The following is a 17,518-nucleotide window of genomic DNA, read 5'->3' as shown; positions in this document are numbered from 1 at the left end:
ACCAATAAAGCCTGCATTACATGTTTTAAAGTACATTATCCAAAATCCTTCTGTGCAAGCTGCCGTTCCTGAGGTGTACATTGTTCAGATGGCAGGGGAGGGAAGTTTGCATACAGCTCAAAGCCTGGGTGGAAGTAACTCTACAATTTTTAGCAATGAAAATATCCATGTAGGGACCTAAAGGAATCCTGTGGGTTGATGGTGCAGTTTGTGTGGAGTGCGTGCACAGTGCCTTTTTGGCAGACAGAAGATATTTTACTGTGAGTTAATGCTTATTATAGTTGCAGTTTCTTGATCACCATCTGTAGTCTCTATTGGTTTTTGATAGAGCAACTAGGATTTTATATTTTGGGAGTGGTGTTCTCTGTGTTATATCACGCTGACTTACTACTTCCAGTGTCTGTGAAATAACAGTCTCACAACTTGAGTCTGATTCCTGAGCTGCTGCTTTCCTGTGCTGGAGAAAATATTGAATCTCCTCATTATACAAATGGCTTCTGTTGGGTAATATTGACAAATACACTGAATAACATTTTTGACATAACATTCTGTTCCCACACAGATAATTTGGATGTAATTGTATGGGTTGATCAAGAGTCTGTGCTAAAAATACAACATTTCTCACCCACTAAGTGGAAGAAAATGCTTGCTCCAGAGGCAGTTCAGTGGCACAGAGCTGTTGGGAAGATGGGATGGGATGGGATGGGATGGGATGGGATGGGATGGGATGGGATGGGATGGGATGGGATGGGATGGGATGGGATGGGATGGGATGGGATGGGATGGGATGGGATGGGATGGGATGGGATGGGACTCTGCTTCTGTCCCATGCTGAGGGTCCAAAGGGATGATGCTGAAACCTGCACAAGGATTTGGGAACCACATCCCTCTCCAGGCTCCTGGAGGCATGGAGCAGCCTGAGACTGATTTTAGCTGGAGCAAAGCGCTCCAGCCCGGGCAGGATCCCAGCCAGGATCCCTGTCAGACCCGCAGGAGCACTCAATGCACTCGAGCCAAAAACGTACAGAAATAGTTGTGGGGGGAAGACTTGAAGATCTCTTTTCTTTCCTTCTGTTTTTCCTTATTTTAATGGTCTCTTGGGCAAAGGGCTGCATTGTTACAGTTTCAAAAGCGGGGTGGTTGTGCTGCAGACAGGGTGGGGAAAAGAAAGAAAAATAGACCTTAGAGAAAGGCTGGCTGTTTAGTATGCAATAAAGTGACTTTTATACCTCTCCCGATCTCCTATCAAATAAATCTCGTGCTAACAAGCAATCAAACCCGTTTCCCTGCCCTGCTCCGCGCAGCCCGAGCCTCATTGTACCTTTCCAGCCTTTGAAACTGCCTGTGCCTATTTTTGTGAGTCAGGCCGGGGCTGGGCTGGCCCCATTCCAGATGTGTCTCACAAGATTTGGTGCTGATGAGCTATTTATAGCCCTGTGGTTCCATTGTCATGGCAACCGTGCTAGAGGCCAAGGCGGCTGGGAGCTATTTCTGGACTTGTGCTGTAATGTAAAACTGATTGGGAAAGTTAGTGCATCCTCTAAGCCAGACTAACTTTAGACAGGCAGAGAGAGGGGGGAAAGAAAAAAAAAAAAAAATAAAGAGATACAACTACAACCTCTTTAAATAGATTTTTCTCTTTCTCCTACCTTTCCCCCTTTTCCCTTTCGGAGCCGGTGCAGTTTCTGAAGGGCGGGTTTGCCTTCTGCTGGGTTTGTGTGAAATCCATTCATGCCTCCCGGCGGATTACGCTGCTTTAATTCGGCACTTTGGGAAGCCGGGTACGGAACCAGCCTCGGTTTTAGGGCAAGGCTTGAACTTCACAGAGACACAAAACTAAAGGGGGCTTTGCTGGCACGTCCTGCTTTTTTGCCATAGTTGCAGTTCTTTGAACCCCATAGTTTTAATACTCTATTTTTTTGTGTGTGTGCTTCATGTTCTCCAAGCCTTATAAGGAACTGTAACCTTGATTACCACAAGATGATTCCAAATATATGGAGTCATACTTTTCAGCTTTCTCATTATTTGCTTCAAAATCAGACCCATGGTGCCCCTCTGCCTCCAAGTGGCTGGAATGCTCGAGGTTCTTCTGGAATTACAGCTGGGGCCAGCTCTCAAAATCACTTTTCTGGGATATGTACACATTGATACCATCTATAATTAAATTCTGAGCTTTAGAATATTTCTAAACCTTTCTGTGCGACTTACAGTTTTGATAAGGAAATCATAATAATCCCTTGTCTTAAAACTGGAAATCAAAAAGTTTTCTGGCGAGTTGGCTTTTTGGTTTGCTTCTGTTCATGTCTTACGCTACATTTCGAGGTTCATTTCCAACATAAATCTGGTTTTCAATGGGATCCTTATGTCTGAGGAGAGACATGGAGAATGTTGTTACAAAAACATCATATATGAGATGTTTTTAGATGCAATATACTGCTCTCCTAATTATACCAGTAATACTTGGTACAGTACTGACCCTATGTACCTTTCTCTATAAAGGTTTTTTCTCTTTCCTAATTGTAATGTTTTTAAAGAAATTAGAAAGGTTTTGGCATTTATTTTCTCTCTCCTTATCTAGTTTTGTTTAGGCAGAAAAAAGACCTGTGCCTTTCTGAGCATTTTTAATTTTCCAGTAATGTTTGTGGCACATTTTCACCAACCACCTCAGCAGTAAAATCTCCCCCTTTGCAAATAATAAAAATACCAATATGTTTGTAAAAAAAAAAAACAGTCAAAATCTACTGATGTCCCAACTTTGATTTTTAACTTATATTTGAGGAAAAACCTGACAAATTTGGTTGCACATGCCATGCTGTCCATGTTTGCAGGGCACTATGAATACCAGCAGATTGAACATTTGCTTGTTTTATTTTGCATCATTCCTGTATCTTTGCCTGCTGTTCTGCTCCTCTTGCAAAATAAATGAGCTGAAATCTTTATCACCAGTTTAAGGATTAGGATTCCCTCCTCCCTCCACCCCTGCTTGCTCTGAGCAGCAGAAAGGGACAGAGTTGAGGGACAGTCAATTCATTCACACACAAATACCCTATTAAAAGGGAGTTTTGTATTTTATACTCATCCTATGTCGCTGGCTCAGCATAGACAGCATAGCTGAAGAAAGAATTTACCAGATAGTTTACTGCAGAGCTTTCAGAAAGCTTTGCTGGATAACATAAAATATTATGGCAAGACTAAAAAGGCAGGAAAGCAGAAGTAGAGCATGGTCTGTTCTGAAAAATGCACTCTTGTTTACAATAAACGCTGTTAATATTGAGTTAAATTTCAGCTTAAAACTGCTTTAAGTAGTACTTTGTAGTTCTGATAGGATGTAGATAAATAAAAATCGGCTGGGCATTTGCACAGTTTGGTCTTTGGGGTGATCAGTAAGAAAACATACTAATTTCTTTCTGATAAAAGAACCCTGAATTAGAAAGATTGTTTTAGAGGTGGTCAGGGAAAATGGCAGTGCAATTCTTAGTAGACTATTGATAATTCTTAGTAATATTCTGGTGGGTTCTTAGTAATATCTTAGTAGAAACACGACTCAGTGGAAATGAAAAATAATTTCCACTGACTCAAGGGACTCGGGGCAATTAAGTACTCAGTGTGCCTGTCTTTAAAATAGGGTTCATGCCATGTGTGTGTTTTGGGGTGTGATGGTGGAGGCAGGAAATGCAGCCCCAATGAAGGCAGGCAGGAGCTGGAAGTCTGATTTACTGTCTGTAAAATACCTTGAGGATTTCAGAGGCAAGGAACTTCACCAAGTTTCACTGGTACTGTTGAGGCTTATAAGTTATAAACAAATGTTTTCTTTAGTTGGGATTGAAATCTTGATTTCACGAAGTATTTTGCTGACACTGAAGATGAGATTTTATTGTGTCTTTTAAAGGAGACATTTTATATGCAAATTCAAGTTCTAACTTGACGAGAAAAAAAACCTGATGGAAATAAAGTTCTTCAAATATAGGTGTGTTGTCAGTTTGAAGACGCCTTTCCAGTGTTGTTCTAGGCTGAAAACAAAAGCTGCTCTTCACAAAGCAGAAAAAAAAAATTGAAAATTCTTGTCTGCCAACCATTTCGTCAGATGACAGAGAGTAACATTTCAGTTGCTGTTTATTGAGAGGGATGTCAGGAAATGCTCGAGGAAAGGCAGCCTGAGTTCCCCTTCCCTCTGCCCCAACCTGTGCAGGTTCTGAGGTGGAAGGTTTCTTGTGTCACACACCTTTCCAGCAGGGAAAACGAGCTGCACTTCTTTGTCTGGCAGCAGCACTGTTCGTTCAGGAAATTCCCTTCTCATAGGGAAAAAGCAGCTCTCTCTGGATGAAAGAACTCCAGAATAACTCAGGTGCTGGCATATATCTTCATCTGAACTTCGGGACATGAATTTGACATAGTAATTTTTAGTTGAAACTTTGAAAGAATTGAGGATACACGTATGGCTTAATTACTTAGACCTGCTGGAGCTAAGGAAAAGCTGTGTGTAGTTTTCTCTGACTCTGTCTCCTGAGTGCACCCTTAAAATTAAAGATGCTTTATTTGTCACAAAGATCTGCTTGGAGCACCTCACATGTGGTTTTCCTTCCCTAAGCTAAAAAAATGAACACAAAAATACAGCTTTTTTTTTACTTCAGATTATTTTAATTTTTTTAAACACCTTTCATTTTAATATCTCAGAGACACAACTGGTGCTGTCCTAGTGATGCTTCTTCTCAGTGTTGCTGACTACCTGAAGTCTTTTGAGGTATTTTGTTGGCATGTGTCAGAGCAGTATCCATGTTTTATAACACAGTCAAAAGAGCCTCTTACTACGTGACAGAATTTTGCAGAGCAGTAGCTGATCCTGTTATTTAGTCATGTCCAGAATGTGGCCCAAAGTGAGAATTGGCAGCAATGCTGAATGAATTATTTGCTTTCTGGAAAATAGCTTTTCCATATAATCTCTGGGAAGATTTTACAGAACAAAAAAACACTAACTTTGTAACTTGGTTCAAGCCTTGCTCACAGTATAAAATTTGGTTTTGTGGTTTGACAGTTTTATGTGAATTATTTCATCAAGGTCACTTCTATTTCTCCCTGTAAGTTCACTGCTGACACAGTAGATGGTGGGCACGTCTCCAGTAGGCTTAGAACAATCTCTCACAGCAGTGAATTCAGCACACAAAGTAGTACTCAAGTGGCCTCACTTATGTTTTGGGTAGAGCATAGCAAGAATTAAAAATAGAAATTAATGATGGTGAATTTGTGTTTATTTTGAATTGGGTTTTGTTCTCATCTGACTGGATTATTAGTTTAATTTACTGGATAAATTGTTTGGTTTTGACTAACATTGACTGAGAAGTCTCTGAACACAGTGTATTGGTCTTTTCTGAACTCTCATGCTCCTGCTGTTTCTCCTTATTTTAGGTGCATCAGAGCGGATCAAATTTCTGCTCCCCCTTTCTCCTCACATTTATTTTTGCATTGACCAACCGAAAGAACAATCCCTTTTCTTTACATGTGAGCAGAAAATCAAACAGCTTTTTAATGCCTTTAGCCTTTTCTAAAGCTGCTGGAGCAAACTTTCATGCGAGGCACGGGCACAGGGAGAAATCTTCATTGAAGGGATTGCTGTGCTCCCTTTTCCCTAAAATGCCCTGGAAGCAGGAGGGGTTTTTGGTGACTATCACACAGGGAAAGACCTCCTTCTCCAAGGAGCATTGTTGGGAGTCTCAGATATTGCTGAATGTTGGAGCTTGTTTGGGGGGGAAGAAGAAATGTTTATTCCATTTGAACTTGTTTTACCTGGCATGAGTATTGCTGTTGGAATTCATCTCAAGTACAGTACTACTGCTCCTATGTGGCTGATGTTTTTCAAGGAAATCACAGGCCTAAAAATAGTCTGCATAAACAACAGTAAGAGGTTTGTACTTTCAGTTCCAGGTTTTAGCAGTATCTTGTTGTTATTTTCTAATTTTCAGTTTCCAAAATCCATTAAGCTGATTAGCAGAGTGTTCAAAAAGAAAACAAAACAAAATTAAAAAAAAAAAAAAACCTCAAGCCCAAAACAAAACCAAAAACCCACCTCTTGTGGAACCCAGCATAAAATGTTCTGCTTGGATAAATTCATACAGAAAGGCTGGGTGATTGCAGTAATCACCTTTGTATCTTGATGAACATGTTCTGTTCGGAACATTTTTCAAGCATCCTCCAACTTGTGAAATTGCCACGTGATTCTGAAACTGCTCTGAGGGGAGAGGATGGGATGGAAACGCTCGTGCTACTTGGAACTCACGGCTGATGTACGCATTTAACATCCTCTGCGTACTGAACAGGGAGTTTTATTTCTTCCCTTTGAATTAGGAAAAAAAAATAAGGAAAAAGAAAAATTTACTTAAGAGCTTGGAAGATACGTGGAAAAAAAAAATCCAGCTTGCAAATTGCAGAGCACAGTTTGTCACCACTTTAGCCTTGTGTGCCTGTGGCCATGTCACGTTCCATGATGGAAATTGATCTTTGCACTTTGTCTCACGTGTTTTTGTAGCGTGTTAACTTAAGATACATTTTAATATGCTTAAAATTTTGCAATTCAGCCTGAACAAGAATTAATTTTCATGTGTCTCCGAAGCAAGATCATGTAGTTCCTGGTGAAAAGGGCATTGCACTGAAGCAGTTGTCAAAATACAGGATTATATTTCCCTCTTTCCCTGCTCTTCATTAGGTGTTTTAGGAAGTCATTTGGGGCAGAAACTGGGGCTGAGTTGTGTGGTGGCTTTACTGGAAGTTTTTTGGGTTTTTGATTTGTGAATCTGAGACAAGGCTCCCTTTCCCCCCCTTGAAGCTGTGGCTGTTGTTGGTGCACATTAAAGGAGGCAGGGAGAACTCACCTTTTCTTTGTGATTTCTGCTTCAGAGACAAAACAATTCATGCAGAGGAATTTCAAAGGGAGCTCAATGGCGATTGGTTTAAAGGCTGATTAATCATTAATGTTAGGGGTAAAGGCACTGCTGAGGTGGAAGGGGCTGAGCAAGGGGACACCTGGCTGCAGACCTGGTGTTGGGCAGTGGCACTGGGGCAAACACCATAAAATCTGCATCCTGAGCTGCTGGTTTGCCACCACAATAAAGCAGAATTACTAATTCCTTGAGATTTTTGCTCTTTGAGTTGAAGCGAAAGATAATTATGAGGTTATAGTTAATTGGAAAAAAAAATTAAATGCACTATAGGTAATACCTAGTGATTTTGAAAGAAATGTATCTCTTTATTGCTCATTTAGCCAACTACTGCTGCTGCTCCAGAAAGTGTCTGAAACACTGATACAGCAGCTGGCAGAAAAATCAGTGTCCCCTCTCACTTACCTGAACTTGTACTGAAATTGGTTTAGGGCTTTCATTTATCTAAATAATTGATAAATGGTTTAAAAACACTCATTTGACTTTCAGGGGAAGGACACGTGGGGAATCGCTCGAGTCGCTGCTTTACCGTGAGCAGCAGCAGGCTGTATGGTGGGATCCGTATGGATAAACCACCTAAATTAAACCCCCCCTGTGTTTGTGGTGGCAGGGGCTGGCGTGAGATTCCCAGCTGGATTAATTGAATTGATCTCAGCCCTCTGGCGGCTGCTGCTGGGAACACTTGTCCTGAGGATAAAACCCAAACTGAGCCATTTCAGTGTGTGATTTTTCATCGTTTTGTGAGCCTGGGAGCATTAAAATGCACCAAAGGTTACCTGGGAACTGTCAGTTCCTAGAGCGTCAGAAAGTTTGTCTGAGTTCAGAGTGACCAGTTTCTCTTTTTTTTCTTTCCTCTCCCCAGTTTTCTAGACAAGATTGACGTAGTCAAACAGAATGAGTACACCCCATCTGACCAGGTACGTGGAGCTTTGTGAGGAAATGACACAATTTATGTGCCCCCTTCATCTCTGGGGGTAATTCATTCATTTTCTAATTGCCCTTTCAGGTATTGCCAGGTGCTGTACATATTTAGTATTCCAGTAAAAATGCCTTTGTCCTTTGGATTATGTTAATGCACATTAATGATGTACAAGGTTACATCACTTAAAATGTTTCTATCGTGCTTCTGTGAGACTGAACACTCCAGTGCTGTTCCCTGGTGTTGTAGTACAGCATCAGGGGTACTACAAAAAAGAGGTTTATTTCCTTTGCTGGATACATGGAAACTCACTAAGTATCTGTGCTGAATTAATGCATTTCCTTTTATGCTTTAGGATCTTCTCAGATGCAGAGTTTTGACATCAGGAATTTTTGAAACCAAGTTTCAGGTGGATAAAGTAAATTTTCAGTAAGTATAATTCTTTATTTTTTATGGTTTTTTTAATACAACACAGATAAAGACCAAGGTAAACTGGGAAGAGAGCCTACCATATATTCATTGAGCCTACTATATTTCTCAAGTATTGGTGTTTAATATAAAGGAGGAAGTATTTTATGATTTTTTAATTTAGTAGTCTGGCTTGAAAATTAAATACAATTTGGTATTTCTGCTTTATTTTAAATCACAAAGAACAAAATGTTTTAAGTCTATTTTCTCTGCATGCATGTGTTCATGGACTGTTCACCTATTCAGGTTCTTGTAACCCAAGATTCCCTTTAACTTCTGTGACACAGAAGTTTCCTAAAGTTTCTTACCCATTTTGTTTGCATGCAGACACCAAAAAAAAAAAAAAAAACAAAACTCAACACAAAATGATTCTGACTGACTGGATTTATGTTTTTTTTCCTCAGTATGTTTGATGTTGGAGGGCAACGAGATGAACGCCGAAAATGGATCCAGTGTTTTAATGGTAGGATTGGAATTTCTGTTGACTTTATAAAAGAGTTCTCTGCAGAACTGTAGTGCCTAATCTTCATTTTCTCAACTGTGTAAAATCCATCATCTTTCCATGTAGCTCAATAAGGCGTTATCTCAGAGTCATACAGGATTCAGATTTTCTTGACAAGTAAACTCCTGTAACTACATAGAGCATCTTCAAGGAGAATGTAGCTGGAGAGGAATTTGAGTTTGATAACTTCAGCATGTCCATTTGTTTGGCTTCCAACTCTTCAGTTAGTCAGGAATTTTTGGAGGTGGCTTTGTGCATTATTTGCCAGCTGTGAGAGTGTAAATTCCAAGCCATGCTCTGTCTTCCACTTGCAGGTTTGCATATGGATGTGCCTGTGCAAAATGCAAAATATAGGATAATTATTATATGCATAAAATCAGATTATCACATTTTTGTTTATAATGGCAGCCAGTTGGCTCTGCTGTAGTGCCTCTGTCTGAATCAGCACTGACCCAGTAATGCAGAATGAGGTTGTAGGGAGCATCTGTCTGGTTGGACACATCTGGTGAGAGCTGGAGTCTCTTAACACCAATGTCCCCATGAGTTCAGGTCAGGTTTAATTCCCACATGACTGAAATTAGGCAGTTCTGTGTCTCTCCTGAAGTGTGCCAGGTACCTTCACTGCAGCTTTGTTTTACTCCGTATCTGTTGAGAAACCTTTCTCCACACAGGTTTTCTTAAACCTAGACTTGGTGAAAATATTTTCTATTCTTTGTTGTTTGGACAAAATAGCAATGAAGTTACACAAGGAAGTCTATCCTTTTGTAGAAAAGCTACAATAAGATCCTGGAGAACAAATAAAGCAGAATGCAACTTGAAATTCATGGTTCATTGCTACAGTTCCTGTCACAGAATCACCTGGACACTGTGTATGTGTGTGGAGGGACTGTGCAGTATTTTCTTCTGTGCTATTAATAACAGATTTGTTTGGGTTTTACCTCTGCTCCTTCCTCTTCCTGTTACCTCATGGTCTGACTCATCTGTTCTGCTGCTGGTGCCTGAGGTAGATGAGGCTGGAACTCTGTGAGGGGCTGGAGACACAGATCCTGTGATCCTGGGAATGCCTCACAGGGAAGAAATGGGGCTCTAAGCAGTAAAACACACTACAGGGGGACCAGAGCAATTAACCATGAATTCACTGCAGTCTGCTGTTGTTATTTCTACCCTTTACACAAATCAAAAGTGCAGTTTGTCCTGAGGCTTTCCCTCAGGGACCTCCCTGTCCTTTCCTGATACTTCACAGTTGTTTCAAATTTCTTTACATATTTTAAATCTTCTTTAAATTCTGCTCTTGGCTTTCTTCAGTTTTTCTCTGTTGCTTCAGTTCCTTTCTTTTCTACATTTTCTGTCAGCTTCTGTTCTGGGGCCTGCCTTGCCTGTCTCCCATGGTTTCTTCAGTTTCTTTTTTGATTCCTGGTACTTAAAAAGCTGCCAGCAACAGCATCCCAGCCTGTTCTCTGCAGGGAGCTGAAAGTCTTGCAGCTTCTTACTGAACTCCATGATTCCTGGATATTTGTTCTGAAGTTTGGCATTAACTAAAGGCTATTCCTTGTTTTAGATGTGACTGCTATCATATTTGTGGTGGCGAGCAGTAGCTACAACATGGTGATACGAGAGGACAATCAGACCAATCGGCTGCAGGAAGCACTAAACCTCTTCAAGAGCATCTGGAACAACAGGTCTGTGAAAGGCTCTTGTCACTGATTACTGATCCTGTCTCACACTGCAGTCACCACTTGTGGATGGGCCTGGCTGGCACAAAGTTCGTTTTCTCCACAGCAGCTCCTAGAGTGCCATGGTTTAGGTTTTGCCCAAAACAATGCTGGTAACACACTAGTGCTGCTGAGCAGTGTGTACAGAGCATCCAGGCCCTCTCTGTTCCTCACTCTGTCCCTGCAGTGAATCCTGCAGTGTTGGGAGGGGACATAGGTGGGCAGCCCAAACTGGCCAGAGGTGTGTTCCATGCCACATAACATCATTCTCTGCAGTAAGGGGGAAAGGGGGATTTTGGGAGGTTACTCAGCTTGCTGGGTATTGGCCTGCCCACAGGGGGTGCTGAGTGATTGCCTTTGCATCACTTGGTTTGTCTTCTCCTTGCTTCTACTTATCCTTTACTAATTAAACAGTCATCATTTATATTTTATCTTGACCCCCAGATTTTTTTGCTTTCATTCTTCCTTTCCTCCTCCTCCATCCCCTGAGGAGGAAGGTGAGTAAGGAGCTGTGTGGTGCTTGGCTGCCCACCAGGGTTAACAGCATGGGAGGCTCTGTTATTCACATCTCCCAGCACAGTCTGGGCTGGTTCTTTGGTCAGAGCCTCCCACCTTTAATGTTTATTGAAAAGAGCTCTGCACAGCTACTAATTAGTGATTGGCATGTTGAGGCTGAAGTAATTAAAGTAGTGATGCAGCAGTGCTCTGGGAGGTGGAAGTGCTCCCCTGGGATGGGTTTGGATTAACAGCACAAAATGGGGAGCACCCAAACAGCCTCAGGGTGTGCACACCTGAAATTACACCCTTGGGATTCAGGTATAAAAGCAACCTTTCCAAATCGTTCCAGTGTGTCATATGATCTTGTCTCCAGACATTTTGTGTGACTTACTTTATTTCAAGTTTCTGTATGATCTAGGCTCTGTCTCCTCACAGTGTTTGGTTTCCATTTTCCACAGGTGGCTACGGACCATTTCAGTAATCCTTTTCCTGAATAAACAAGATTTGCTAGCAGAGAAAGTTTTGGCAGGGAAATCTAAAATTGAAGACTACTTTCCAGAATTTGCTCGCTACACTACACCAGATGATGGTAAGATTTTGAAGCTTTGTTTGCAATTTATCATTTCCTTGTTAATTACATTTGTGATGGCTTTGGTAGTTCCAGCTAAGACTTGAAAACTCTGAAGTAGATGTAATCATCAATGTCTTTTAGTCAAATTTTAATGTTGATTTAAGGTATTAATAATGAGAGATTCCTGCCTCTTAAATGTTTATTATACTAATAATTTCATCATGACAAAATCCTTCTGCTTTGGTGTAGATCACAGTCTGACATTGTGTCACAAATGTGTCCTTGGGACTCCCCCCCAAATCCTGCCTGTGGTCATTTCTCTTACCTGCCATATGCCTGGTACTGTGGCCATTGTAATATTCCCTTGTTCCCCTGAAATCCTGCTGGTTTAAATAATGTTATGGTTTGTCTTGTCTCATAGTCAGTTTTGCCAAGTGTATTTCTGTCATATGTGAGCAGAAAACAGAACAAATTGAGATTTTTCGGTGCTCTTACCAGAAAACACCTGTTTTAATAAGATACTTATTTTATTATTAATCAGCAACACCAGAGCCTGGTGAGGATCCCAGAGTTACAAGGGCCAAGTATTTTATTAGAGACGAGTTTCTTGTAAGTATTTCCTTTCTTTGGCTATTTGTTACATGATTCTTCTCAAACCCAAACTCCTGCTCATCTTCTGCTATTGTAAAGCTGTCACTTCTTGTGTTGTTTATATTTAACATCCACATTGCATCAACCACTGTTATATTTACGAGCTTTACTGCTGTTTCTTAGCTGCTTTTTTTGATATTTGTTTGTACATAATTAAATAGTGTAAGAATTTGTGAGAATTAAGAAACCCCAAATAGAATGATGAGTGAAGTCCTGCTGTTATTAATGGGGCCAGATTTTTATTGCATGCATTATTTCTAAAGATAGAGACTAATCAGAAGATGCCTCATTTGTCAGATATTAATGTTCTTTTTGTATTATCTTTCCCATTACTGGTCAGCTGAAGCTATAATGGACGTAGACCTTTTTTTTTTTTTTATAATATTGTTACAATTACTTGTAATGGAGAGCCTGGCAATCAAATTGTGGACTCATTTTAAAATGGAGCAAAACAGAAAGTTGAGAGAGGCTTCCTGTAAGTGTAAGCAGGGATAAAAGCTTTGTACAGGGAGGCAAAATCCTACTCTTTTCATGGCCAAATGGACTAGGAGTTGTGTTGCTAAATCCACCAAAGCTGCATATAAATAATGGCATTTTCCCGAGTTCTCATTCCTCTCTGCAGTTCCCCAGCTTGCAGTGACCACCTCACCATGTAATTCTGATCATTTTGAATTTCGTGTTTCAGGTGAGAGAGTGCAAACTTTGAGGGCATTTTGCCACTCAGTTGCACTTGTTGAAGACGCAGCTCACGATGCACACCTCACCTTCGTTCAGCCGAGCTTTGGGGACGGGCTGGGGATCCCCCCGTGGGTTTGGTGTTTTAACCCAGTGTCTCTCTCTTGCTTTGCACAGAGAATCAGCACAGCAAGTGGAGATGGAAGGCACTACTGCTACCCTCACTTCACGTGTGCCGTGGACACAGAGAACATCCGGAGGGTTTTCAATGACTGTCGGGACATTATTCAGCGCATGCACCTTCGCCAATACGAGTTGTTGTGATGGAGAGCACTTTTTTCTGTGTTTTGGACTCCTTATTCCTTATTAAAAAAAAAGAAAAAAAAAACACCCTTGCCCACATAGGGTGGAAGAGAACTGTTTGAATCTCCCATTGATTTGCACCCCTCAACTTTTACTCCTTGCTGGACAATAGCAGCACTTCTAAGCTTGCTTCTGTACCCCTCGGACAGTTTGAGATGGCCCCTAACACTTAAAAGGCCATTTCCATGAGGATTCCCTAACACTGTTATTAACAAAAAAGAGAGGAAAAAAACCCAAACCAAAACAAACAAACAAAAAATGAAATAAAACCTAATTAATTAAAAGTCCTGAATGTGGAACACCTGAAAGAATTGGGGATGAAAAAATTAAAACGTTGAAACAAAAAATTGGGGGTGAGAAAACTGTAGGTAATTTAGCACTGCTGTGGGCATAATCCTATAACCCGTGATCTCCACTTTGTATCACTCACTGCATCCGAGTAACGAAGGTGCCAAGTCACAGACCAAGTTTGAAGACTGACCCTTGAGTTTGGTTCTCTGACTGTAATGTGGCTTTGGGCGGAAATACTGACAATTCTCCAGCAGACCTAGACAGTGCAAAAACCAACTGCTACCTTTCAGAAGGGTATTTTTAAAACCAGTCTTGGTGGTCTAAAGACAGCCATGGACATTTATGAATTGAACTGCGTATGGCCTGTGATTGCAGAAAGAGTAAACCACACACTGTTTTCAGTTTGTCCACTGATGATCCCGTCTGCTCTAAAAATCATTATCTAGACTGTAGTCCTCACAGTCTTTCCCTTCTTTTTCTTCTTCCCTTCCCTCATTTTTTATTTTACTGCTGGATTATTATTCTTGTACAGACTGTAAAATGTATTATTTTGTACAACTTTATTGAAAATAACTTGTAGAAGATCTTTGTGCCTTGATTATGGCTGTACCTGTACAATGAGCTAAGATGTAAGTATGTTTGATTGCGCTGTACAGCTTTGTCAACCCTATCTGCAGCATTAGCTCAAGGTAGGGAAAATTTATCTGTAGTTTAGTTTTTCTGGTTTATAAAAGAAGGAAAAATACTGTTTAGTAAAAAAAAAAAAAACAGAAAAAAAAGAAAAAAAAAGTACAAATTGTGCAAACTTAACCACTTTAAAAGTGAGGTCTTCAACAAGTGACCAGATGTTGCAGCATCGTGCTTTTTAATTTTTAGCTTTAATTCATTTAAATCTCTATCCAAATGCAAAACATGGCTTGTTTCTACATAAAACCAAATTTTGCTACAAATTATAAATGTTAGTCTTTGGTCATTCATAGTCCTTTTTTTGCTAAAGACAAAAAAAAAAAAACAAAAAAAACCAAAAAAAAAGAAAAAAAAACAAAAACAAAACCAGAACAATAACAGACACTTAGGGCATCATGCAGGTCTGGTGACCATCTCTAGACTGGGCCAAATACCCACCAACCTCGGCTTGTGCTGCGTGGGCAACGACTACCAGAATGACAAGGTGTGCACTGCCCTTGGATTTGGCCACTGAATTCCAGTTTCAAATGACATTTTTATTTCTCTTTTAATAAAGAGATACTTTAGAACCTTTTTTGTTTTATATTAACTATATAAGTAGCTTAAAAGTGAAGATGTGTGGATTTTTTCTTAAACTTGAATAATTTATGCAAATTATATGCTTAGAACAACATGTGGTACAGTAAAAAGAAAAAAGAGCAAAAATCACTGTAGCAATAAGAGAGCATGTAATTTTAGTAACTACTACACTGCTTTATATTTTATACCTAGGTGTTTTATGTCTCTGTGAGTGTGTTACTTTTTCATGTGTCTAAACCTACGTGTACAATTTGTACAGTCAGAAATTACAGCTGTAATAACACATCTAGAACAGTGTTAGCCTATATTACTCAAACACCCCTGTTCCCTCTTCATTTACACCCCTAAACTGATCTGGATCTTAACTGCAGTGACTTTAAAAGGAAAAGAAACAAAAACAAACACCAAAATTCTTGCCTCTTTGCCTTTCACACTAGCTTCCCTCCACCCAAGAGACCGTGTTGGCTTTCTTTTTTTGGGAAGAGATCCAGTTTAAATTCAAGTGAGGGTGTGGTTGGTGATAACTGTGCAGCTAGATTTGCTTCAGGTACCAGATGCCTCTTCAATACTAAGAACTGCAGCTGTTCAGAATTGTGACTTTTCATTTGCTTTTGTGGGTAAAGTCTTAAAATGAATCACACAGTCCATTTTCACTGGAGAGCAGGGATGTGAGGGGGTCACTGTCCCATCTCAATTCAGAATTACTTCCAGAAGACACTGAATAGTCTAGAAAAGGTTTAGCTGCGGTTGTTACTTGCCTTTCAAGAATGATCTTTCCTGTTCACAGGTTTAGACAGTTGCCACCTGAACTTTGTAGAACTGTAGAAAACGTGACTGAAAATAGGCCCCTCCAATTCAGAATGTATCCAGTGCCTGTAGGTGAAGGGCTGGCGTTTCCACTAGGTAAAAATGGGATGCATGTAGTGGGAAGGAAATTCATTGTGAGCCTTAAATTTAGTTACAGAAGCCAAAATCTTTATTTTAGTGCCAACCCTTATCTTTTAAAGCCTAGGAGGAGTTGGTGTGAACACCAAATTTATAAATGGAGAAAACCTGTAGTGGTGTGAGGAATGTAATCTCTTGTCTGAGAGAAACAAAGCACCTCCATTAAAAAAAAATTAACAAAATAAGCTTCTTCCTCTGATGAGGAGGACACATAATAACATGAGCTATATAAGGCAGCAACAGTTTGAGAAACCTAAAGCTGTATATGAACAGATATGTTTAGGGGATGCTTTTTTTTTTTTCCTATGTGAGGAAAAAGGCAATTGTTTTGAATATGGTTGAGTTGCACAAGTACAGAGCGTGTGTGTGTCTTAATGTCTCAGTATTGCCTTTGTTAGTCTCTTTATTAGTCCATGCAGTTTGGTGGCCTGGTAAATGCAAGTCTTATTTTTAACAGCTTTCTTTTTCCTTTTTTTTTTTTTTTTAAATACAAAACCATAAAGCTTTAATGCTTGCTATTTAATAAGTAACTGTGTTTTCTTCTGTCTCTAATTTAGTGGCCATAATTTACAGTTAATTGAACCATTCCAACCTAATGCTTACCCATATTTCTTAGTTTTGTTTTATTTATTTATTTGAACTTCTTGTTTTCATGACTGAGGACTGTCACTTCTGTCTCATTCATCTGTTTGGAAACTTCTGACCTTACAGCCAGAACTTAACTCATTCTACTCAGTATTCATCGTGATGCTGAAGTGTAAGATACCTGCAAATGTAAACACTACCACTTTTATTAATAAAAGCAAATACAGTGTTTTTAGGGCACATTTGCATCACTGTAGTTGAGGTTGTGTCAGTATTTCCATTGTAAACCTATGGAGGGTCTTACCTTGGCACTAAACTGCCCTAAGCTGAATCTTTGCCATACAGGGCTTCTGCTCAAGCGTGATTTGGTGGGTTGGTTTTTCAACAGTTTCCAACATAAACTCTTGTTTCTGTTTTAAGTTATACAACTGTTTTCTTGGATGGGGGTTGGTTTAAAAAGAAAACAACAACAACAACAAAAAAAAAAACAACAAACCTGGTTCAAGATTGTTTTTGGCACTTCTGTAACTCAGAAATGGTTTTGATTTTTAAAGAACCTTCGGCAAGCCAGTAACCTACAATATGGTCTGATCACTTTGGGTATTTTGTAAAAATAATAATAAATGGTAGAGATGTTGTGGTTTCAAAATCAGCTACTGTGCATTTGCAGTAACTTATTTCAACCCAAGAACTTTTAGTAATTTGTGCATCAAAGCACACATTCAGAGTGGTGCCACAGAGTAAGGATAACTCCTAAAGATATTTTTCTTTTTAATCATATGGAGAGATAAATCCACTACAGACTAAAAAAGGATTCAGCTGCCTCTGAAAGCATCAAAACCTGCTCTCAGAGGCTGGAACTGGAGCTCTGCAAGTTGATAGGAGCAGACTTTGATGCAAAAGCCTAGGAAGGCATCCTGGATCAGCTGTCATAGGCAGGAGTCCTGAGGGTTTTTCTTCATTTCTCTAAAAGCTGTTTTGATTCGTGGCATCAGGGCAGGATTTAATTGAGGGTATGTCCTAATTCCAGAGGAAGGGAAGCTAATACTGCTCCACTGTGCTGCATGGAATTGATACCTGCAGGGTAATTTCCTTCTGCCAGTAAATCTATGCACAGAAATATTAATGTTCATGTGGCTTCAG

General features: G+C 39.9%; 1 protein-coding gene across 5 annotated transcripts in view; it reads left to right on the top strand.

The window, feature by feature from the left end:
• The window catches only part of GNAS (GNAS complex locus), a 134,168-nt gene extending 117,181 nt beyond the window's left edge, over positions 1–16,987 (top strand). For all 5 annotated transcript variants that reach the window (XM_062504777.1, XM_062504778.1, XM_062504779.1 and 2 more), the window contains 7 exons: positions 7,792–7,846; positions 8,204–8,277; positions 8,721–8,779; positions 10,377–10,497; positions 11,487–11,617; positions 12,141–12,208; positions 13,103–16,987. In XM_062504777.1, the coding sequence (XP_062360761.1) occupies positions 7,792–7,846; positions 8,204–8,277; positions 8,721–8,779; positions 10,377–10,497; positions 11,487–11,617; positions 12,141–12,208; positions 13,103–13,249 (655 nt within the window). In that variant the 3' untranslated portion in view covers positions 13,250–16,987. The remainder of the gene's footprint in view (positions 1–7,791; positions 7,847–8,203; positions 8,278–8,720; positions 8,780–10,376; positions 10,498–11,486; positions 11,618–12,140; positions 12,209–13,102) is intronic.
• Positions 16,988–17,518: the final 531 nt, after the last annotated feature.

Source organism: Cinclus cinclus, chromosome 18, assembly GCF_963662255.1.
Source record: "Cinclus cinclus chromosome 18, bCinCin1.1, whole genome shotgun sequence".
In the NCBI taxonomy this organism is placed as follows: Eukaryota; Metazoa; Chordata; class Aves; order Passeriformes; family Cinclidae; genus Cinclus; species Cinclus cinclus.
The sequence above is the reverse complement of the archived record's forward strand: the minus strand, read 5'-3'. Positions and strand labels throughout refer to the sequence as shown.